The sequence below is a fragment of the Lepidochelys olivacea genome (assembly GCF_965140295.1).
Source record: "Lepidochelys olivacea isolate rLepOli2 genome assembly, chromosome: 7".
NCBI lineage: Eukaryota > Metazoa > Chordata > Testudines > Cheloniidae > Lepidochelys > Lepidochelys olivacea.
In genome coordinates this window covers 20,596,635-20,621,609 of record NC_140417.1, presented here as the reverse complement: position 1 = coordinate 20,621,609, position 24,975 = coordinate 20,596,635, and the positions used below count along the sequence as shown (strand labels likewise).

General features: G+C 43.6%; 1 protein-coding gene across 5 annotated transcripts in view; it reads right to left on the bottom strand.

Moving 5' to 3' along the window:
• Nucleotides 1-24,975, bottom strand: part of GRIP2 (glutamate receptor interacting protein 2) — a 479,198-nt gene that overhangs the window by 23,593 nt on the left and 430,630 nt on the right. For 3 of the 5 annotated variants that reach the window (XM_084633198.1, XM_084633199.1, XM_084633200.1), the window contains exons 12-18: nucleotides 24,644-24,830; nucleotides 17,175-17,320; nucleotides 16,484-16,564; nucleotides 7,750-7,816; nucleotides 6,357-6,502; nucleotides 5,919-6,063; nucleotides 561-700 (exon numbers count right to left, since the gene is read on the bottom strand). In XM_084633198.1, the coding sequence (XP_084489324.1) occupies nucleotides 561-700; nucleotides 5,919-6,063; nucleotides 6,357-6,502; nucleotides 7,750-7,816; nucleotides 16,484-16,564; nucleotides 17,175-17,320; nucleotides 24,644-24,830 (912 nt within the window). Of the gene's footprint in view, nucleotides 1-560; nucleotides 701-5,918; nucleotides 6,064-6,356; nucleotides 6,503-7,749; nucleotides 7,817-11,071; nucleotides 11,135-16,483; nucleotides 16,565-17,174; nucleotides 17,321-24,643; nucleotides 24,831-24,975 lie in introns of all 5 variants that reach the window. The other 2 variants (XM_084633196.1, XM_084633197.1) reach the window with 1 other exon arrangement.

Below are 24,975 nucleotides of genomic sequence, written 5' to 3'. Positions count from 1 at the left end.
TCCAGGAACTACACCAGATAATTTTTGTAGCTTTATAAAAATCACATTTTTTATTTTAAAAAGATTTCTCTCCGCTCTCCCTTTTGCTGTGCGAGACATGCACACAGATGGGGAAACCTGTGAAACCACTGACACACAAAGTGCTGTCTCGAAAAGTACATTTTAACTAATTATACATTTTCCATCTAATCTCTTTCCACCTCTAGTCAATTTAGGTGTTACTTGGAATGGCAGCAAGTTACACATTTGCAGACCGAGATGCGATTATTATTGCTGATTGTGTCCCTTTATATATAATTTTTTTTAAAATAAATATTTTACTTTTAGTCATGATTTTCCCCCAAATTTCCCCCCAGGTCTTCCTTTTCAGATCTGGATATATGGGCTCTGCAGCATATTTTACCCCTAGACAACCAGGTTGCAGAACACCAGGGTGAGGAATTAAATCCAGATTCTCCTATAGCATTGCAGAACACGACCTGCTACACCATGAGGCCAACCTCATTTCTACTGTAGCTGTAGACTTTGGACAAAAAGGTTGCAAAGGCTTCTGCCCTTACTTTCGGTTTGTTTCTTGATCTTCAGCGTTACAGTCTCTCCAGCCATTTGGAGTAGGTGGATGGCTTCACTGAGTGGTTTGCCCTTGAGACTCACATTATTAATAGCTAATATCCGGTCTCCCACATGGATTGCTCCAGTCCTAAAGAGGAAAGACACAAAGTTAGAAACTTTGAGGAAGGCTGCTGTCTTCCCTAATATAAGGGCCGTTAACAGATTGCTTTAAAATAATGGCGAACTAGCCTTCAGTACTTTATAAGAGCAGGGATAGGGTCTTCTTGTACATGTGGATAGTGTCTATCATATTATGGTTTCAGAGTAGCAGCCATGTTAGTCTGTATTTGCAAAAAGAAAAGGAGGACTTGTGGCACCTTAGAGACTAACCAATTTATTTGAGCATAAGCTTTCGTGAGCTCCAGCTGTAGCTCACAAAAGCTTATGCTCAAATAAATTGGTTAGTCTCTAAGGTGCCACAAGTCCTCCTTTTCTTTTTATCATATTATGGATGGCAGCAGAATACTAAATCAAACATCACTAGGAATCTCTCTATATAATGTCCCAGTCACCATAATAGCTGTGAATCTGTAAGAGTGCAAATGAAGTTCAGCTTTTTAAAATTGGCAGCTCCTATAACTAAGTCAAATGTATATGAAAAGCACACAACGATTCCAGTGTGAGATTTCTGTGAATACTCATGCATGCAACTTTAACATTTGTTTCCACATTCATGGAAAGAACACAGGAGGGGGCAAAACCAAAGACAACGTAAATTACTTTAAAAATTCAAACCAACATATATGCAAACTGTTTTGCTTGGCTCGCTGAGTTACCAGCCTTGATTCAGCAAAGCAGGTGACTAAACAAAAAGGACTTATGCACATGTACTTAGATGAGTGAGGACCACACTGCCGAGCTTCTACTAGAAGACATTTGGTTACAGCCCTAAAAGTTTTTCCATGGTTAACTTCTGCGATCCAAGTTTTCAGACTTGAGGAATGGCTACAGTTGGCTTCAGCTTGTTGATTATACGATGTGGAAGCAATATTGAATCATGCCAAGTTTCACTCTTTATTGCTCAATTATTGCATTACTAATCTACAACAGTGACACACATTCACTTCGCATCTGCCACAGATTGTTGTGCTGGCTGGCAGCTCTGGTAACCTGGAAATGCAACAATAGACTCACCCCAACGACTGGCAACTGGGAGGGAAGATCTAGGTGCTTGTTGGATCTTACTTATGGTACCAATGTTAATGCTCCCTAATGATAAAAGTCAAAAGGAGAAGCTTCTTTCCCCAGAAGTTCCACAATTTTTGGCTATATCATGGGAAACTCATGACTGAATCAGAAAGAGTGCAAGTCTGGAACATCACACCTTTCTGTCAGAACTGGAGTTCTCAGCTAGGTCACTTTCATTCATTTAGTAAATTACATTTGACTGCAGTTCCTCTAAATACAAGCTTTTTGCACTTTGCCAGCTACTGACAAAAGCAGATACTTATCTACTCCTTTAAAATCACATGCTGTTACAGCGAAGACAAATGAAAGTCGAAAACCACCACCTGTCAGTTTTAAAAATCTATTTTACAGTTGCAAAGTTGCAAAATTAAGCCATATTTTGGGTAAGATTTTTCAGCTGAAGTACACTATTTCTCTAACTGGCCACTAGATGTCCCTGTAGTTCCACTCAATTTCCACTGAAAAACCCTTGGGGAAAAATTGAAGTCATTCAAGTAAATTATCGATTCAAACTGGATCTGGAGTATCTGCCTTAAAGTTTCATCTACACAGCTGAATTTTTTTTTAAAAAATATTTTAAATGGTAGCACATTACAGAAGATGCTTAACTTGCTACAGTAGTTCTAACACTTAGAAACCACCTCTCCTAGCAATGAAATCAATCACTGAACCATGAATGGGACCAAATTCTCCCCTCCGTCCCACACCATAAAGCAGCCTAGCTAGAAATAACCTGAGTAACGTAACTGTGTATAAATTGGTTAAATGACTCAGCAGAAGAAAGAAAAAAAAGTCACAGTTAGCAAGGTCTTTTCCTCAAGTATTAGGAAAAGTAAACCAAGCCATTCAGACTACCCTGGGTATGGAGACAGAGGCTTTCCTCCTAAGCAGTCACTGATCTAGCCTGTGCCATAAACACTTCTGCAAGGGAGAGGGAAGCTGAGCTGGAGTTAACCCCTTGTTAACCAGAGAGCACGTAGGTCCCGATACCTGTCTCATATCTCCCTATTTATTTTGAATCATGCTACCCTTTCCTTTAATGCTGCTCCAGTGCAAAACAGTCTAAAGAGTTTCTGCTGACAACACGATAGACACATCTTCTGCCAGAACCAAGACACAAAGGATTGGTTTGCAGTGATAGGGTCCTGGCTCCAGCAGGGGTCTGATGTGGATCTGAGGCAAGGCAGTTTTGCACTCCACCGGAGGGTATTCAAAGAGCCCATCCAAACCTGAAAATTCGGGCAGTGAGACACACGACACTTCCTGGTGACCGATTTAAACCCTGGCCAGGATCTCACCCAAGCAGTGCTGACCTGACATAAGCGTTCACCAGTATGTGAGTTTAGGGGTGGGGAGAAAGCTTTGCATTCCCACAGATTGTGGTTGCCCTTGGGTAGTGCAGCTGTGCAAATGAGCATAAGGATTAATGGTGGGAGACAGCTGTTGCTTCACAATGACCCCGTTAACCTGAATCCTCCTCTGTAGGTTTACACCAGATCAGATGTTTGCAACATAAAAATACTCAAGGTTGACATAAAACTAGTCACTTGAATCGGAGCCTTCTAAGCCCAGCCAGACAGTCGGTCGCCCAGTATGACATACACGTGGCAGATCCTAGAGGACACTCTGCCTTCCCCATTATCCAGAAATCAGTAGCAGCTGCAGTCCCACTACGGGGCGAATCAGCCAGAACATCTCCATTGTGATAATAGGAAACACATCCACTGCACATTGTGATGTCTCCTGAGCAGCATGCTGTGCTCCTGCAAAAGCTGTACATAGGCTTGGGATTGGGTTTAGCTCTGAATTCTCTAGAAGCCGATGGTGTAGACATAGGGACCCGGCTCGGCTCTGGGGGCCCGCCTCATTTCCAAGAGGCATCGTGCAAAGGCGGAAGGGAAGGAGGATTGCTGGCTGCTGGGAGAGGGGGCAGAACAAGATGCTTGGGATTAGCTGTTCCCATCCTCCCTCTCCCTGCCAGCCCCCCCGAGATGTGAACTGGCAATGCCTCCCCCCCACCCCCGCTCTTAACTTCCTAGCCCCTCTATCGTTTTGGGAACAGCATCTTAGAACAATATTCACCCTACCCTCCTGGCAGACTTCATCCCAATCATTCCTGAAAGGAAGCCAAGGTTACACAGAGAAGTCCCTGCTGTGACTTTTCTATTTTATATCTATGCTGCTGCTATGGACAGGCATTTCTTCGTTAGACTGCTACAGTACACACACTAAACGACTCCATTGCTCCCCTCAAAGGTTTTATTTCTTGCTCTGTGCCAGCACCAATCAGAATTCAATATCACTGCAGCCCTTGCCTGCCCTGTGACACATACAGTTCTTGACCAACCAGCTGTGCACATCTCCGAGGAAAGAGGGGAACAGCCAGGAATGCTGTACAAGGGAATAGAAAGCATTATGGGTATAAGATCACTATGTGCTGATCCCAACAGTATTCCACCTTCTCATATCAACACTACTTTATGCTGTGCAGAACGGTCTAGCTTCCAAAAACAATGCAGAGTTTTTCGCCTGAAAAAGGAGAAAAATGCCAGAGTCCACCAGGTCCACTGAGGACTTTGCTACTGATCCTCATTTTACATGGAAGACGCACAGCTACTACGATGACAGGCGGCTGCATAAAATCCTAAAATAAAACAAATTAAATCAAGAGATAGATAAAGCCTTTGGATATTGCAATTTAATTCCACATCTCTCTCTCTCTCTCCTTCTTTCCCAGAGCACACAATTGATCTGCCTTCTGTACAAAACGAAGCACAGTGTTGGAAACATTTAGCTGGTACCTGCCAAGTGAAAATGAACGTCAGAGGCAAGTGGAGAATTTATGTGCAGATTTCCTCTAAAAACCCAGCTGCAGGAGAGAATCCAGCACAGAAAGAAAGATGAACCAAGTTCAGATCTGGGGTGCACGGTTTTGAATTATGCCAGCCTCTAGCACCTCCCTAACTTAGGAGCCTTAAGAGACATGTTTTGATGCTTGCTGCAGCTCTACCCTTCGTGCAGAAGAGGGCTCTGCAATCCTACAGAAAGTAGTCAGCAAGATGCTTACCTATGCGCCAACATAAAAAGAAGAAATTAAGACACAAAGTGTGATTCAACTCCACCTTAAATTTACATAAGGAACAGTTTATATTCTGAGCAGCCTCGAAACCCCCCAATTATTTAGGTCGTCCTCCCTCCCCTCCATCTTACTGGTTGTTAGAACCAAAATAACAGCCGTATTTACATTGTCTCAGAGTACACCTACTGTAATGCTGTCCAAATCTAGATCTAAACAGCAACAAAATGAGCAGATCCGTTCACATTTGGATCCAGCATTTGAACCAAAATAATGGAAATCTAGCAGGGACAGTGGTAAAGGCTTCTGGGATTTGTAGCTTCAGCAGGTGGCATTAGCAGCAGGGAGTGCTGGTACCACACTCACTTGTGTTTAGGCAGAATCTCCAGAAACAGCTCCCCAGATTAGATGAGGTGGTGGTAGCCCGAGCTGACGGCGCAGACTCCTAATAGAAGCGGAGGTGGAACTAAAATGGAACCACAGCCGGGATTTCAGGGATGATGCTCTGGCTGGTTGCCAGGTGAACACTGTGTGGGGCCCTCAGAGGCATGAGTGGAGAGCATTACGTGTACGTAGGTATGATAATACTTTGCACCTCTATAGCACCTTTCCTCTGCAAAGCTAGGCCTGGGGACTCTGTGTACTAGACACTCATTCAGAGCACATTAGACCAAAGAAACATCCCTTCCTTTGCTTCTTTCTAAATTTTGCAATACATCGTGACCCCCTCCAGTTTCACCGTAAACCTCCACCCTGCTGGGGTTCCTCGGGAGGGACATGTGGGGCCACCTGCCCCTCCAGATTGCTCAGTCACATGGTGCAGCCAGGCCCCCTCCCTGCAGGGCAGCTGAGCTGCAAGGGTCAAGGAGAGGCAGCTGTTTAACAGTGTTGGGAGAGGCAGGAAGAACAGCTGGGAGCTATGGGGAGGGGCCGCTCCTTTCCAGAAAGGGGGACTGTTGGAGAGGGGGGCATGAGTCAGCTATTCCAGGGTTGTGTCCCCCCACTATCAGCAGGCCAGGGTTGTCTTTGCTTTGCACCTCACCTTTCAGCCAGCCCTCGTTTGGTCAGGCCTGAAATGATGATCGGATCGAAAGGTTCCTCTGTTCCGGAGATCGTTATTCCCAGAGGGCCGCCGTACCTCTTTAGTTCTACAGTGTAGATAATAGCACCGGTTGTCTCTTGCTCATCTGAAATGGGAAACAGGGATGCTGGAAAGTATTTTAAAAATAAATAAGCCATGAGGAAAACTCAGAACATTCAGAAGCGAAAATCCTGAAGTCTCCTGCTGTGCACAGGATGAATAGGATTTAAACCTTCCATGCCACATTTAAAAGAAGAAGGAGGGGAAAAAAGATGCTCTATAATCAACTGGAAAGTGGTCAGCAGACTGACTGCCAGCCTCATCTTTGTTCTTTTGCATTATGTCTGGGCAAATGTTATTAATATGGTCAGACAGTGCTTTGCATCAGAATTTCTATACCAGAGTTATCTTCATCCTTCCTAATCTTCAATTTGACTAGGTCTTCACACTGCCTCAGAATCTGCACTGCATCCTCCATTGAGCAGTTGTCGAGTCGGATGTTATCGATGGCTAACAGCTTATCCCCCGGCTCCAAGGTGCCTGTTCTGTGTGGAAAAGAACAACAAATGGTCATTTCGGTTAAACCTTTCAGATCTTCTGACCATTTGTTCATTTTAGGAATTAAGGCAACAATATTGCCTTTTATCCTCCAAGACCTCCTAGAAATGCCCATCGGGACCATAGTGTGTGGGGGTGCAATACCTGGGCCAATCTAGAGCGGTGTAAAAATATTCACGTCCAACCCCATACCTGCTTGGAACAGACCACTCGTGCCCAATTTGAGGCACAATGTAAGGGCCTGATGTTTAGTGCTTTCTGGAAAGCAGTCCTCTTTAAAGAGATCTCACAAGCTGCACTAGTCCTTTTGGTAGCCTTGGTTTAGATGTGTACAGGCCCAGATTCATAAAAGCTTAGCTAATAAGGTTCAGGTTACACACCAGTTGAGATGCACTATGGCTTCTCTCTCCCCACAATAGCTACCCTTCTACCTTAGTGGCCTCCTTTGTTTCCCCCCATAAGACATCCAAGGTAAGGAGTAGGGTCCCTGGGTTCATTGGACGGCAGACGGCGAACAGTGACTGGATGTGTGGAGGAGTGGGAAGAGTCCTATTTGAGAGGCTGCTAGGATTTATTTCATTTGTGCTCCATTGAAGCTGCAGCGGTTTGCTGCAGCAGAATGCAGCATGCAAACACCTTCGAGAACTGAACCCTGCATGGTTTGCATAGACCAAATTAATCCACAATGAAAACTTCTCAAGGAAGAGCACTTCCCGGACAGGCTGGGAAGGAGTTTGGAACCAGCTGGTCTTCTCAAGAAGTAACCCACTCCCAGATTTATATATAAAATTCCGTCAGTGTCCTCATAAAACCGCTTACTCTACGGAAGGGAAGCCTGTGCGCTGTTCACCTGTGCGGGAAACACTTGCATGCTGGGACAGAGTGGCTGACAAGACATGACGCTTCCTGTAAGGGGTCTGATGAGCCACCTGTACTGAATGCATTGCCCTTAAATAGAGAGAAGGGGAGGGAAACATCCACACACAGAGGGGCCAGCTGAACAGCTTTGGCTCCAGATCCAGAGCTAACTTCTTTGTTGGCTTAATTCCTTTGACTTCCGTGCAGTTATCCCAGCAGAGAATTTGAACCCCAAATTCTATAATGGACTGAACCAAACCTCTGTAACCGACCTCCCCTTGAACTTTGATGTAGTCCAGAACCAAACACTGTGACTTAGGTCTCTACATTGAATTACTGCATTGCATATTGTCATACAGTCAACTGCTGCGCTTACCTGTGAGCTACGCTCCCCTTCTTGATATCAGAGATAATTAAAGGCTCACCAGGCTTTCTACTTGCAGCTGCAAAAGAGATGCATGCATATAAAACACACTTCAGGCTCTGGAATCTATCAGAGTGACAGCCAAGGGGAGAAAAAGGAGTTACAGGGAGGGGAAATTTACATTAATTTGACACAAGTGCAGCTTCACACTTGGAATTTATAAAAGACAGACCTGCAAGAATAAGGGTTGGGCCCAAGCAATTTTTGCATCCTAAGTTAGCCAGCTGATTCCTTTTAGCCTATTACAGAACAAGGTGATGAAACTGTGGAATCAAGTGATTCAAAGCAAGGGCTTCTAATCTCTGTGTAGCTCCATCTGCCCAAGTCTAACACGGATGTCTACACCTTCCAAAATGTGTGAAGGCCACGCAAAGTGAGCCTCACAGAGAGATAACAGTTGTTTCCTGAATATCTCACTGTACATTATTATTATTTGGGCGTTCTGAATAAACGTGTAGTCAGCCTGGAAATCTGCTCAATTTGTTAGTAGCTGGCAGTCATGTAAGTGTTAAATAGTCCTTCTCCCCCTAGATTGTCTGTAAGAAATTGGACGTGCCCTACTTCTCTGAATTCTAAATCACAAAAACGTGGCCATTCTTAATATATGCGTTCATTGAGCCGAATCCCTCCAGTACAGAGTGTCCTGTAACTTGTAGTTTCAGAGTTCAGTGTTTCTGGCATTAGCCTGAGCCCAGGCCTAATTTGTCACTCTGTTACACGAGCTTGATGCAGATTTAACCCCACTGGTGTGACGCAGTGGAGGATTTGGCCAATGATCTGTATAGGACAAGAGCATGTGACGACCATGAATCAATCCCTCTACCAAGACATGTATCTCTGAATCCCACTTAGCTCATGAGATGCTGATAGCAAGAAAGCTGTAGATCTAGCATAATGCATAAGGTGGTCATGATTCTCTCTCTCCACCACATCTGAGGTGGTTATGCCAGTTATGCACTGGGTCTCATTTGATTCAAATTTATGAACCACAAAGCCTCTGTGCTTAAACCTGGATCTAGCAGAGAGTCTTTATTTGTCCACTGATTTCAACATAGCATTGTTAAAAAATTTAATAGTTATCGTTTAGCCATTAAAGAGTGGCAAATCTTTTCATATTCAGGCAGCGTCGCGTCTGCATAAATTCCCCACCCAATGGTTCAGCTTCATTAAATCTGCTGGAGACAATTGCCTAACATGTTGTCTGTACATTTTCTGAATTTTACAGCACCTTGAACATAAGAGGGGTGAAATACTGGCCCCACTGACGTCAATGGCAAAACTTCCTTGACTTCATTGGAGCCAGGATTCTGCCCATGGTGCTGCAGAAAGGGAGTACACACAAGCAGAATTTCAACTGGCTCTCCAAACCCCAGGTGTTTTTATAGACTGAGAGGGGCCACTGAAAGCACGAGGATGAAGCAGGGGGGCCGATCTAAGAAGCTGAACTCCAAAATGCCAACATTTAAATGAAACAAGATGGGAGCTCGCTGCATACCATGACCTGACCTACCTCCCAACATCTTCATAAAAGGTGATCTGCAAAGCTTTTTCAAGTTTGATAATTTCAGCTCATGAGACTTGTGGTCCACGAAGAGCCACTTCTGCTTTATTTTAGTCAAAGCCTGCATTTTCACGATTATTTACATTAAAGATAGTGGCTGTGGGCTCCCTTCCCCACTCAGAAAAACCTAGGTAAGAGATCTGGCCCCTGCTGACCTCACTGCTATTCACATGCCAAAAACATATGCAAATAGCATTCTCCTCTCTCTCTTTCACACTCTCTGCACTTACACATTGCTACATTGCCTTGGTTACAGCTGCTATTGTCTCCCAAGGGGGGGGGGGGTGGAGGGGAGTGATGGTGGCAAAGAAAGCTCAAAGCCTATGAGCATCTCAGCTTACAGCCAGGGATGAACATGTTCAGGATTTGTGATGTCACTGTTCCACAGAGAATGAATTTACATGAGCTCTGAGAAAAAAAACAGCAGCCAAAAAGGAAATTCCAGAGGAATCCAAAGACAGGAAAAGTTGGTCTTTTTTATTATGGTCTTAATTTATTAGTGGGTTTTAAAAACATATGCTAGTATGAAGCTTGTTATAAAAAACGCTTTGCAGGTCACTGTTAAGGATATTCTCTACCTGATTGCACAGTCAGCTGTATTTAATAGTGTCAAATGTCACCAATCCATGCTCAAGCACAGCAGAGAACTAAACATACGTGAGAGTCCTGTGCTGTAGGAGTGCTTATGGTGAGTGTTATAGAACCTAAAAGAGCTGTCTTCACAGCCTCTTTGACAATGCGCTGATGCGCATCCCGTGCATCTGGTATCTGCAGACTGAGTGCTCTCCAGTTCCATTTAGAGCCAGAAGCTAAACCCAGAGGCTGTTTGGTTGCTCCAATTCACTGAGTGGTAGAAAAAGAGTCAAGAAGGAAAAACGAACTAGTATCTTGACTAGCATAAAGACCCACCTCCATTATAAACCCAACCATGAAAGGGACCAAATTATCACATGGTTGTACTGCACATTATTAAACTTTGTTCCATCTTGTTATGCAGACTGGATCTAATGGTTTTAACAGTATCCTCAAACCAGCCTCCTGAAACACCATTGTGTATTGACCATTGGGGACAGGGGAACAAATGGAGACCCGTGTGCTGTAAGTAGGTTTCCCACTGGAAGTGCCCCATTGTGTGAACAGACACCTGGGAACATGTCCTGGGTGGTCCTAGTCTTTGGGAGATTCTGTTGACAAAGAGGCTCAGATCCATGCTGCCCCACAAGATTGGGAGAAGCCCCTATAAGCTTCCACAAGCCACCTCATTGTTCTCCTTCAAATCCCTCCTTAACACTCTTCTCTGCCATAATACCTACAAAAAAAACACACAACAAAAACAACCTTTCCAATGGCTAGGCGACTGGCACGCGGAGACCTCTGCCTGTCATGCGGACTAATATTGTCTCATTGCTTCCATCTATACCATCTGTTGTCTCTTGTCTTATACTTAGACTGCAATCTCTTTGAGGCAGGGATTATCTTTTGTTGTGTTTGTACAGCACCTAGCACAATGGGATTCTGGGGCAGGACTCAGGCGCCTCGCTGCTACTACAACACACAACAAATAAATGAATAGGAGTTTTGGGTGAATACATTTCTTCTGAGGTGTTTTCCTGTGCATACCATGTGCTTTCCCTTCTGTTACAAGGTCTGTATCAATATTCCTGTTTTTATAATCCTTTAGTGGTTTTTAATAAAGCCAATTTCACCCCTCACCTTGTGTCTGCTGCATGTAATCATAAGGGAGAGGATGCATAGTCTTGATCAATATACAGCCACCTAAAATGAGGGTTAGCTTAATCAATTACATTTCCCTTTAGAAATACATTTAAAAAATACTGTGATAGGACTGACCGCATCACTATCTGGTGGTATCAAGCATGTGCCAGCTGTATTAACCAATCCCTATAGAAGCCCCCCCCACACTGTGCCTTCAGCATCTCCCATTTTGCCCCATCCCCTGCCTTATGATCTCTGCAACATTTTGTCACAGCTGCTGTCCTCCAAAGAGAAGCCTAGACTAGATCATTCTATAGCTGTAGCTCACGAAAGCTCACGCTCAAATAAATTGGTTAGTCTCTAAGGTGACACAAGTCCTCCTTTTCTTTTTGCAAACACAGACTAACACGGCTGCTACCCTGAAACCTGTCAACAATAGGTGTCACTGTTGATTGAAGCAAGACACTTCCCACTCCCAGAATAGAGTATGCAGTACAATAGGATAGTCTATCCGCCTACTGAAACGTATTGCTTCCTAAAAGGGAACTGATCTACACTAACAGTTTAAATTACGCTTTTCACGTACGCTTGCTGATATTTAATTTAGATGTAACCAAACAAGTCTTTTACTTTATTTTATATAATGATAATTAAAGAGGAACCAAATTAAATTTTAACAAACTGGTAGGCCTTCCAATTCATTTTAAATAAATAATCAGTTTGGCACATAATTGGAAATCTTTACAAAAACCAACCTTATTCATTCTAAATAAGACGCAACAGCTATAGAAATGAAAGGTTTGTTAAATATAATCTAATATGCCATAATCGCTTTGCCCCAATGATGGCAAGAGATACAAGCCTATTATATCTGAGCAAACCCTCAAGGTGTTTAACAGTCACTTAGTATTTAATTAACACAGAATAGCTCTTATTAACTAAATTAAGTCTCCAATGCCCTTCCCATTCACTGCAGTCCACTGAAGAGCTGGGCTCATTACCTCAAACCTTGAATACAGATTTGCCGGGTTCTCAGTTACACTAAGCCCCTTTTCAGAGTAGCAGCCGTGTTAGTCTGTATCCGCAAAAAGAAAAGGAGGACTTGTGGCACCTTACAGACTAACACATTTTCCACTGAATGCATCCAATGAAGTGAGCTGTAGCTCACGAAAGCTTATGCTCAAATAAATGTGTTAGTCTCGAAGGTGCCACAAGTCCTCCTTTTCTTTTCACTAAGCCCCTTTATACTTCACTTCACATTCACTTTCAAACCCGTTTACACTGCCAAAGTGGCGTCAAGAGTCTTTTGTATAACTGATGCCTTGTCAGCGCAAGAAAATTATATTGGATTTCACCAAGTCAGTTGAGAGAGCAAAGTTGGCCTAGTGGCTAGGACACTAGGCTGGGACTCAGGCCTGGTTTACGTTTAAAAATTAGATCGACCCTAGCCACATTGCTCAGGGCTGTGAAAAACTGTGTGCCCTGAACAACGTGGTGAGGTAGACCAAAGCCTCAGCTGAGACATGGTTAGGTCAACGGAAGAATTCTTCTGCCTCTTTGAGAGATGGATTACCTACATCCACGGGAAACCCCCTTCTGTCAGCGGAGGAACCATCTACACGACGGTGCTACAGAGGCACAGCTACCGGGCTGCAGTCGCGCCACGGCCGCAGGTGTAATGGAGACAGGCCTGCAGAAGACCCAGGCTCAACTCTATCCTTAGCCGGGGACTTCCCGCGTGATCTCTGGCGAGTCACTTAGGCCTGATCCCTACTTGAACGTTTAACCAACTGTTTCAGTCAGGAGTGAGATTTTTTTTTAAAAAAAATGAAATCGTTATATAGGTAAAAGCCCTAAGATGGATGCAGTTCTATAGATATAAAGGGGACTCATACCAGTACAGTTATTCTCCATCCTAGATGGGAATAGCTATTCCCATATAAACCATCCTTACACCAGTCCAACTACATCCACAGTAGGGAGGTTGGACCACTATACTAGCATAATGAAAGCGGAAAGCTTTCTAGTGTAGACAAGGCCTTAATCCCTCTGTGCCTCAGGCCAGGACAACATTACAGACTTATATCGGTAGAACTATGTTGCTCAGGGGTATGACAACTCCCCCCCCCGAACAACATAGTTATACCAACCTAAACCCCTGCGTAGTCAGTGCTGTGTCAAAGGGAGAGCTTCTCCTGTCCACATAGCTGCCACCTTTCAGGAGGTGGATTAACTATGCGGATGGGAGAAGCTCTTCCATCGGCATAGTACCGTCTTCACTAAAGCGCACCAGTGCAGCTGTGCCACTGTACACTTTAAGTTCCTCATCTGTAAAATGGGAATAATAGCATGGCCTACTTCAGAGGGGTGTTGAGAGAATAAATACACTAGAGTGTGAAATACTACGGAAATGGGGGTCAGATAAATACCTAAAATACAAAGATTGCCATCAGTGCAGGCCACTCATGTGGGCAACTCTTGTTTCGGTTTACAAATGCCAAGGCAAACCAGTTTAATTAAAACAATACAATGTTCTCATGTGGACAAGGCCCACATACGTTTTAAAGCATCACACACTTCTCAGTGTGTTTAACAGCACACAGGGATAGTTTAAAGGCTACTCTAGGAGGTAAGAGCAGACTCCGGAAGACAACAGCTGGTGACCCTGGAAGAGGACAAAGAAGAGTGAGCTCAAAATGACAGCGCTGTTTGGCTGTGGTGAGTGGGCAGTAATAAAATGCGAGATGGTCAAAACCCTTATTTATTGTTTATAAACCGCTTTCAGTCCCCCGCCACGTCTGCTGGGATTCTGGTGATCTCAGCGTTTACAATATGATGGATGAAGAAGCTCAAAACACACGTCCACTTGGTATTTTTAATAGGATGCATAATGATTTGTATTGGTAAATTATTCCCCTCCAAGGAGGCTGAGCACATAACTCACACGCACCAGCGCTTCTACCGGTTATAAACACCTTTTGTTATTGACTGAGACAAAGCAGCATTTTGCCAATGTGTAATTAAAGAAATGGCATTAATATCATAAAACTGCATTTAAGAATAAACATGTATAATGGAGGATGGGGAGGGGGGGAGAGGAGAAATACCAACTACCAGCCAGGGATATCTAAGCAAAGGGAGCAGGAAAAAAAGGTGAATCTGAATCAACTACAATAAAGTAGCAGTCAAAATACAGTTCCCACTACCAGCTTTTCCCTGTATCATCCATTAACTTTAACGACAGGTTCATAATTAGAATTGCTTCCAGCAGGATATTTACGCTACCATGTATCTATTTATTTTCAAAATCTTTAGATACTGGGCCAAGGTAGAATATTCTGTTTCTGTAAAAGTGCTAAAGTGGAACAGTTCCACGTATTAGCTGACGCTGCAATGTTAACAGGAAAGACCACCGTGAAGTGCAGGCTGGCATAGGTCATGGGCCCCTCCCTAGACCCCCAAAATGGTCCCAGTACATGTGAGAGGTGTTGTCTGAGCACATGACTGAGTTCTAATCCTGGTTAGGAGAGTGATTCCCATAGTAACCTTGATCAAGTCACTTAATCTTCATCTCAAAATTCTGCCTCCATCATCTGCAAATGGGAATAATACAGAGATTTACCTATGGCACCTTACCAGTGGCACTGGGATAGATTTGTTATTTAATTTTCAATTACCTTCCTACTATATAAAGTGTTATTGTATTAAGAAGAATGACAGTTTAAATGCCTATTTAACAGCAACAACAAAAATGCACCCTGCAGTAAAACTCAACTAGCCACTGGGGGAAAACATTTTATATAGGTAAAAAAAAAAAATATATCATTCTTCTAATCAATCAGCATTTTCCTGAGGCTAAAACCAGTCAAAGGACTTATTTGAAGGAGATCAGATACTGACTACACAATAAAACACAACTAGTAGTTTGCATGCCATGCATGCGCACCCACGTCTGGAATACATAAAGGGACCATCACTTGAAGAACCATTACTAGTTCTTACTGCCATAGATTATAATCCGTAAAAGATTTAGAACAAAGTTGTGTGATTTGAACAGAATGCACCCAGAAATAGAGGAGAGCGCTTCACGGGCCACATTCCAGCAGTCTGGACGAGTAGACAGGTCATTATGAGCCTGTTCTCTACATTATTGGGTCTACAGTCACACATTGCACTTACTTTCAACTGTACCACACGGAGTACCTCAGAGTCCTTTGTAAACAATTAAACCTCACAACCCACATGCTGCTCTGAACCAGGGAGAAATAAAAAAGTATTCTGTTTGGATCCGTAAAAATGGTTGTTTTAAAACAAGTGCACACTCCCTTGTGCTGCGGCTCTGGGTGCCTCATCAGAATAAAATACAAGTAATGGGGAGCCGGAACAAATAACAAAAAGTATCATTTTTAATTTTTTCCTTTAATAACAAGCCACGATTTTCAGAGAGAGAAGCCTAGAATTAGACTCATGTTTAGGCCTGCAAATAAAGGACCTGACATACAAAAGTGTTCAAAACCTAGGAACTTCAATTCACAACTGTAGTTAATTCAGATTCGTTTTCCTGAGCATCTCTGTGTAGACAATTACTCTTCCCCTCTGGCCCATTTAGTCCACCAGACTAGCTCTACTTAGATGTTATAATACAATTCAAATTATTAGCCTTGGTGCAGGAATTACTGGGTGAAATTCTATGGCCTGTGTGCTATGCTGATGGTCAGATTAGATTATCACAATGGTCCAATACGGCCTTAAAATCTATATCCAAATGTCTTGTCCCAAATTCATACAGTGGGTCAGTGTAAGAAATGTGACTAAAAATCAGGAGCCTATATGTCCAGTTCCCCTTTCTAAGCACTAGATATACTTTCCTCCCTGAAAGGAGAAAGCCTTCACAGGTGATCCCTAAATCTTATTTTGGCGTTTGAATCTAAAGCAGTGATGGAAACTGAACAAGATGGAGGGTTTTGTTTTGTTTTTCTCTTCTGACTTGCTGCTTCTATCCAGCATATGCCTCTTCTCTGTACCTAAAGGTCTGCAACCGTTGTGTTCATCTGGTGAGTGGTGGGTAGAGAGGAAAGTGATCTAAAACTTCACAGAGAATGACAAAGATGAAATTGTGACTCCAACTGCCATTTCTTAATTTTCACTGTATTTTCTGCCTGGCAGTTTAAAGAGTAGGAAGTAAATTGGTCTCTCTCTCTCCCTCTGAACATGACTCAGGCCTTGATTCAACAAAACATATGCTTATCTTTAAGCATATGCTTAAGCCCCATTGATTTCTAGCACATTGTGGGCACTATCAAAACCAAATAATTTCTGTCTTTATTGTGTTCCTCTAGCAAGCTAGATTGGAAGCTAGTGGTGGCTGCTACTGCCAGCCGTTGTAGCTATAGTCGAAGCAGTACTTACAGCTGATAGTAATTCCAAGCTCCACACCTCTTTTCTTGGGCAGTTTAACATGGAAAGTACCACTGCTGGGTATGACAGACTCTATAAAACCAAAACAGAGAGAAGAATAAAAGTAGGAAAGGACAGATTTTTCAATTGTTTTGATGGACCATTCTGAACCACCGAGAAAATTAGTTTTAAGACATATATTATAGGTGTTGATAAATGTAACATACTACATAATTTAGTCCATTCAATGTACTCATGGTTAACAATGGCAATCTAGATTTTTAGGAAAATTGGATTAAAAATATACATATTGTATGTACTGTTATCAGTAGAGAGAGAATAATCAGGAGGTGCAGGATTCAGAGGCAGCTCTGCCAAGCACACACACACACATAGGAAACCAGTCATTGCCTTTAGTCTCCTCACTCTCTTAAGTCCATACATTTATAAAATATCTGAAAAAAAAGATGACCTCTTCACTTATTAAGCATGCATGCCCACTAAGAGAGGTGGCTTCTGGATAAAACAGGATTTAGACAGGGATCGAACGTATCTCTCTATTGCTAGCTCACATCAAATCAGTGACTCTTACCAAGGCTATAGAATGTTTATGGAGCAGGCTTTCCCTATATCGGGGCTAATAAAGAACTACCAGAGCCTTTTGGGGGATGCTGTGAGAGAGGTGAATGCACTGATTACATACCTGCCACGTCAAATTCTAACTCCAACACAACTTTGTTGGTTAGTGCTGCATCGCGCAAGAACTGATTGGCTTCCTCCATGGTCCCATCTTCAGTTGCAATGCCATTGATGGAAAGGACTCTGTCTCCGACTTGTAGCAGCCCACACCTGCAGTCCAGATCAGAAAAGGAGAAAAAGCTCAGAGACAACTATGAGTCACCTTTGCCAGACAAGTCAGTCACAATCTACAGATTGACTTGGAAGAATTCAATTTTTATTTTTTCCAACCATTTTGATGGACAATATCAATGTTTATTTAAAGCATTTTTTCCTATTTTTAGCCATTTCAATTTTCACAGTTGCAGGAAATAAGACAACGGGGCGGGGGGGAATCAATAATTATTATGACAGCAGTTGCTCAGATTCAAAAAGTTAAAGCTTTATATACCCCGTTAAAACACAAAAAGAGTCAACTTAACATGTCAAAAGATACAAAGTAAACCTCCTTAAATTAAAACTACTTCATTCTCAAGCAGCATTTTTCGTACTTTGCCTACCTGCAAATGTCAGTTATCGATGGAAATTTTTTTTTGTTGGTGTGTGTGTGTGTGTGTGTACAGTGAACTAGACATTTACTGATAAAAATCTGATGTTTCCAAGTCTATTTATAGAAGACTAAAACAGCTGACAGAGGCAACACACTGGGGAGCCATGCGGGGTAATGTGCCCCCCGAGATTTGCTGCTTGGCTTGTACAGAGCATGCTCAGTAACACTGCTGAAGCCAGCTGCCCTTGCTCTGCTACCGTCCCCCCTCGCCCCCACACACACACACCTGCAGGCACGGATCATCTCTGACAGCTGAGAAATGATAACATTAGGCCGCAAAAACAAGATACATAGCTCTAAAATACACACCCTAATGTAGAGAACCTACCAAGATCATCAGGAACAAACTCACAAGCATGGATATTTTCAGAGTTTGACCTACTCTTTGCTCAGTCATGTTCTGCTCCCAAATAGCAGTTCTTCGGGTTTCCTGCAGTGTACACAGAGAAATCTCTCTGCCACCCCTAGAAACCAAACCCACAGCTGTGAAATTGGATAAAAACTAGTTGCCTTTGCTCTCTAACCATATCTAATGGTACACAGCTCTCCATGTGTGCATGTCTGAGTCTCCTAGAACCCAAAATAATGATACTGAAAATTACAGCGTCCTCCGATTAATATAGGACTAATATCAAAGTTACAATCCAATGAACTCACCAAAATGTCTCAGCAAATTGGATAATCATTCATCCCTTGTAATTGCATTTCCTGACGCCAAATGTACATTGATGCTGTTTACTGGCCTCGAAAGGCCAATATTATTGTTTGATGCTCTTCCAATATAACCACAACTGACACTTTAAAAAAAAAACCAAAACGTAACTGTGTAACAACTTTTTAATTCAGAAGAAACCAAAGAACTCTACAGTTGGGTTGGAGTTGTATAACTGTAGCATGCATGCCACATATTGTGGGTTTCATTTGTGCATATGAACAGAGCAGAGTTTTTGCAAACACTAAGCAATACGTTTGCAAACAAACCCCAATCTCACCTGCCTTAACCTCAGAAGGAAATCTTAAGACTTCTGTGCCATCCACCACAGCTCGTCTTGCCTACCGCGTTATTCCACAAAGACATGAATGCAGTGCTGTACCTGGGCTTTCCATTGCCCATTGGGCAGTTTTGTCTGTCTCACACACAAACATGTAACCATTGAATTATGGCTAGAAGGAAGGGACTAAACCCATGAAATCTTTCCAAAATTTTCTTCTCTTGCATTCCTCTTTAGTTACCACAGCCAAGCACTGGTGCAGAATTCCAGGATTTATAGCAAGTTCTTCTTTCAGTCAACTTAGAATGGTCTCCAAAATCTCTCGATGGGTATTGGCTTTAAGTGTACAGGTGGAGAAAAAGAACTCTCTCAAGTTTCAGAACTCAGGTTCTCCAGCTCAGTGGGATCTTTATCTGTTACTGACCATGCAAAACCTTTAGCTACCCAATTTCAAATATCATCGATTTGTTTCACAGAGCAACCATATCTTAACAATCCCATACCTCACTCCAAGCACGACTGGATTGTAAGAGAACAAGTCACCTGTGGTATCAAGGTTTGTTACTACATTAAGAGGCCATCATGGACAAAGGAGACTAGGAAGTAGCTGTCATTCCAAACAAGCCCTGGATGCAACCGGCCAAGATGTCATGAGAGCACACTTACATTGTGGTGTTGAAAAATGCACATGCTCAACACCTTTTCTCTCTAGAGGTTGGAGAGGTGATTTTGCTGGGGGGAGGGTATTTATTAAATCTGTGTTATGTTATGGGGCTGCCTGGGTTACGTTATCCATGGAAAAATGAAGATGTATTTTTAAAGAATATGTCAAGGAGACCCAGAGATGCCAGGCACTCTTCTGTGTACTATAAATGTGAATCATTGCAGTTTTAATTGGCTGTACAATCAATTAGATGCTTCACTGGTCCTCTGCATGTGCAGCTACTATGATTTGATGTGGCTAGATGTGGAAATTGTGGCTTATAGAACTTAAGACTCCCAACGGCTGTGACAGAAAGATTTCCTTCAGCACTATGAACTCTGTTGCTGCAGCACTAGGTCTTACTGAGAAGGAACCAACAGCAGCACGACAAAAAGGTATTACATTGTGATCACAAGGTCAGCTAAAGACTGAACCGGCTGTGACACTGCCATGGTTTTCATCACGGGACAGCAGGGTCATTGGGTGCCCTCAAATAACAACAGAGAAGATGGCTGCCCTTTTCCTCACTCGAGCTGCTTGGACAGGAGACGCAGGTTCTTACGTTCCTTCGCTCAAGTTAGATTTTCCTCGCAGGTTTCTAAAATGTTGTGAAGTGAAGCCGTGACCTCATGTCCCCCTTGATGAAGGTGCTGAAGCCAGATGTGCCTTGTTAACTCTAGTCTACAGTATCATCTAGTGGTGAGTGAAGGAGACTGGGAGTCAAGACTCCTGTGTTATTCTTCTGGCTTTACCACTGACACGCTGGTCTTATGCAGACCAAACCCTCTTTCAGTCTTTTTCCCCACCAAGATGACACCCAACTTATGGGTGGGCTGCGTGGCTTTCATCAGCGTTTGTAAAGTGCTGCGAGATCCTTGGAAGAAAAGTGCTACCGATGAAAAGAATGAGGAGGCTGGTGTATTCTTGAGTGAACGACATACTTCTTTGTAACACTGGAGTTCATCGTGTTGGATGCCTTCACTTGGGTTTAATGTCTGCTCTAAATGAGCTTTACATTTTGTTATGGCTGATACGATGTGCAGGTCGCATCCTAACCTGATAAAAACTTGGTGGCAACTTTCACTGGTCACTAATTTTTCTCACTTGTGAGCTCTTAGTGTTACTGGCTTCCAGGTGCTATGATTAAATGACAAAAATCTGAGCAGAACTTGATTATCATACACATTGTAAGGAGAGTGATCACTTTAGATGGGCTTTTGCCAGCGGGAGAGTGGGGTGGGGGGGTATTTTTTCATGCTTTGTGTGTATAAAAAGATCTTCTACACTTTCCACAATATGCATCCGATGAAGTGAGCTGTAGCTCATGAAAGCTTATGCTCAAATAAACTGGTTAGTCTCTAAGGTGCCACAAGTACTCCTCTTTTTTTTTTGAGCAGAGCTGGAGATCTCAGAACCTAAACAGACTTAGATTTTGGCACCCAGACACAGACAAGAAAGCCTCGCCCATTCTCCTGGCAAATATGCACTCTCCAAAGGGCAGATCCTGCAGACTCTTCCTCCCGCGGATAGTGCCCTGAAGTCACTCTGGTAAGGAAGGGTTACCTTACTTGTTTCAGCAGCACGTTTAGTTACATGAGGGAGAGGGAAACCAACACATTTAGAGGCAACCAAGAGGAAATGATAGACACCCAGCTTATACCACTCCAGCTGCTGATGCAGAGGGCTGAGTCACAGCCTAATTTTCAAGGCCAGAGGGCTCAACCTGCCCCCATTAAGCAGAGTGACTGATGGGGAGGGAGGACTCTTAGATGCCACCAGCTGTAAACCTGATCACAGGGGTGTCTTTCCCTTGAAATACCTGTCACAGGGTCACTGGAAACAAACACTAGTTGGGTGACACATTGACTTGTTGCCAAGGAGAACTTAGCCTCTTCCTGCACCAATTGAAAGATGCAGTACATTCTCTTTCTAAACACAGCCTGGTGCTGCTGCCTAGTGTAAGGCGCTGACCTAAAACAGAGCACTCTAGAGGGGATAGGAATCAAATCCTCTCCCCTTCGCTTGGATTCTCACAGACCATTCTACAGCAGGCACACAGCACTGTCAGCTCATAAAGCAAGTTTCCACAGCCAGATGTTGCGTCTCTCACTCAGTAGCTATTGGGAACTGGCTAGCTGCTTTCAAGAGAATAGTGGCTATACCGGGAATTGACTCAACTCACCGGAACTGCACTATGTCCCACCCCATTAAACAGAGAAAAACCCAAAGGCGGTGAAGAGGTGAGACCGGCCAATGAGAGAGAGTGAGTTATGATGGTATCACAACATGAGGCAGACCGCATCCCCATGGAGGACAGCCGGATGAGAAAAAAAAGCAAGACTAGGGAAGGAAAAGTTACATTCCTGGGCCTTGCGTCCTTCCTCGCACTCAAAGGGCTTTCCTTCCTTGCTCCGGAACGGCTCCCCCGGCTGCAAATGCTCAGCCCGTCTCCAACCGGCCTCCTGTTCCACAAGCATAGCCGACCAGGCAAACGCATGCTCTCTCATATACAAACCGGGCAGCCCAATTTGTTTGCACAGGTGGCTACCCAACGTTTGTGTAGCACAGAGACTGCACGCACATGGGTGAGCATGTCGAAATGAAGGCCAGCCACGAAAGACCATTTGGCCTCGTAAGTGGAAGAAAATGGCTGTGATATCTGGAGTAGTAGCAGTTAGAACAGTACCTGCTAAGGAGGAGAGAATAAAGTTCCTGGCCTGAATGGAGGTTAGTACAATTTTCTTTTGGTCTCCCTACATATCTCCTCTCTCCCTCCCCCCTAAACACCGACCGGATTCTATTGTGCCAGGAGGGCAACAACAATATGATGAAGGTGTTTTACCTGTGACTAAGCGGCTAGGAAAGGTGGCCTGCTATGTTGAAGATAGCACACATTGCAGAAAGTAATTTTCAACATCCAAATAATCTGTACTGCAAAGCAGGGAAGATAGTTCTCTGCAATCTGAATGCATGAAGGTGGTGACTGGCAGAGCGAGAATCCTGCTGGGTGGTCAGCTAAGAAGAAAAGCTGCCTGCATGACACGTTAGATCCAGGCAAGACCGTGCAGCAAGTCTCTGCTCTCGCTTGGGGCTTGGCAAGAGGATAAGAGAGGCAGCGCTGATTCCAAACCCTCCTGGGAGAGAAGGCTTTGTTAATGCCTGATTTATAAAAGCAGTTTGGGATTTCACAACACGGTCCAACTCCACCACATTAATGGGAAATAAAACCACCGTCGCTTTTATAAATTGGATTTTAAATCCAAACAATAAAGGCGCAGAAGGCTTTAGCATCCCTACCAACTGGTGCCACAGCTGGACAATATTTTCAGGGAGACCTCGGAGAACAGAGGATACTTCTTTTCTTTTTGCCACCACCACCACCTCACAAAGTTTGATCCTAAGTATTTAAACTATATCTGCTCTGATTACGTACAACACAGGCTGCCCCACAACGTGGATACCGCGATGCAAAGATTCAGATTTTTTTCTGCTTGAGACTCTTAAATGCCACTAGGCCCTCTCTGTGGTGTGATCAATGTTTTATTTGTGTAGTGTGGTTTGTGGCAACTGAAGCCTTGCCAGGGAGATAAAACATTAATCAAGCCTGCAGAGATTTGTTGTGCTAGGGAAAGAGCCACAGTAGGAACCGGGAGCTATTTGTTACTTCCACCACAGCATTTGGCAGGACAGATCATCAGTGTAAATCACAGGCAGTTTAAGGAATTGTCCATAGGGGTGGGTGCATGCGGTTAGTTTTGAAACTAATGTACCTTGTTCAGTGGGAATTAAAAGCAAGGCTGTAGCCAGAGAATGCTATGTAAAAATGACTTCTTATTCAAACCAGCGGTGGTCTTGTTTGAGTCTCCACTGGTGACTTTACTGGCACTATGTAAAGACAATATTTGGTCCCGTAATCCCACAGGAGCCAAGGTAACTCTGGAAGTACAATCTCGATTCTATTCTGCTCCATGAATAATCATTGCTAATTACTCTGCCTCACTCTCAACATTGTCAGCTAAATTTGAATTGCAAGGGTCTTTTTACTGGTAACAATGTAAGAGGGAGGAGGAACAGATTGATTTTTAGAGCTTGAGAGTTATGTTGGGGAAAAAAGCCATGTGTGTGGCCCTTTGGCTGGAATACAGAACTTGGGCTCACAAGACCTGGATTTTAGCCCCAACTCCAGCACTGGCTTGCTGCACAACCTTTGGCAAGTCACTTCACTATGCTGTCCCTCAGTTTCCCTGTGTGTAAAATGGAGATAATGACGTTTAGCCACCTTCTTGAAGAGCTCCGAGATGCTGAGTTGGAGAGCGAGATAAGCATGCTACGTAATATTCTCTTCTGACCTGTGAAGCAAACCAACCTACTACTGAGTCTCAGTGAGGTACACATGGAGCCAATAGCGTCATTTTTATAGTCATTTCTGGCTCCAACTGCACTTAAAAACAAACAAACAAAAAAAGACGTCACAAAGCACGTGGCAGGCAGACAAAACGATAAACACCAGCATTCAACTGCCACAGAAATAGACACTTCAGGTAATGCTCACACAAACTGGGTATGACCTTCCACTGAAAACCAGATATCAGACAGCAGCACAACTCCTCCAGGAGATGATGGAGCCATCTCAGAGAAGGGACAAGGTGTTTTTCTGGGTGCACCTGTGCAATGCCAGAAGATCCTGTGGAATTCGCAGCCTCTGGTGCTTCACTAGAGCCCACACCTAGTTTGATTTAGGGCACAGAGCGAAGTGCGTTTCTTTATACAGGTCTTTGATTAGTCAAACCACAGGCCTGCTGAGCCAATTACAGTTAATTTTAATGAACTGTGACCATTTCGTGGTACATTGGCTTTAATTGTAGTGAAAACCCAAATGCTGCTGTAGTGGCCAATGCATACAAATAAATATTGATGCTCTCCTAGATGGGAAGGAGATTAAAATTAAGTTCCATGCTGGAATATGAGGAAATGCAATGTCTGAAACAAACCACCAGCAAGTAGGCCCTCCAGTACAGTACCGATTCACTTCCCTGTACTGAACGCACAAGCACTAAGCCACACCCAGTGAGGAACTGGTGATAATGAAAAGATAATCAATAAAAAGAGGAGTAATGGGTGAAAGACACGTCTTTGAAAAAGGAAACCATCAGCAACATCATGCAGTGATCAAGGGCAAGGTCTCTAACCTCTCTGCTGGGCTGTCGGGCTCAATAAATCGGACGAGGGGCGGGGAAGACAGGGTTTCAGTAGCAAAGATCCCACCCTGGAGTTGAAGGCCAAAGCCATTCAAGGGGTCTCCCCTTAGGATCACCTCTGTTGTTTCTGTGTGAACAATCTGCCCGCCGGGACCCACTGTACTAGAAGCCAGCGACACTGAAATGAGAGAAAGCATTAGAGGCGGTGGTTAGCAGTTAGCTTTGTGCAAGGTCTGCAGAAACGTGGCTCCCGTGTTACCTCGTGGCTGTAAGTGCACACAAGCCATTCCCAACTGGCCATTCTGCATCGTTCCACGGTAAAG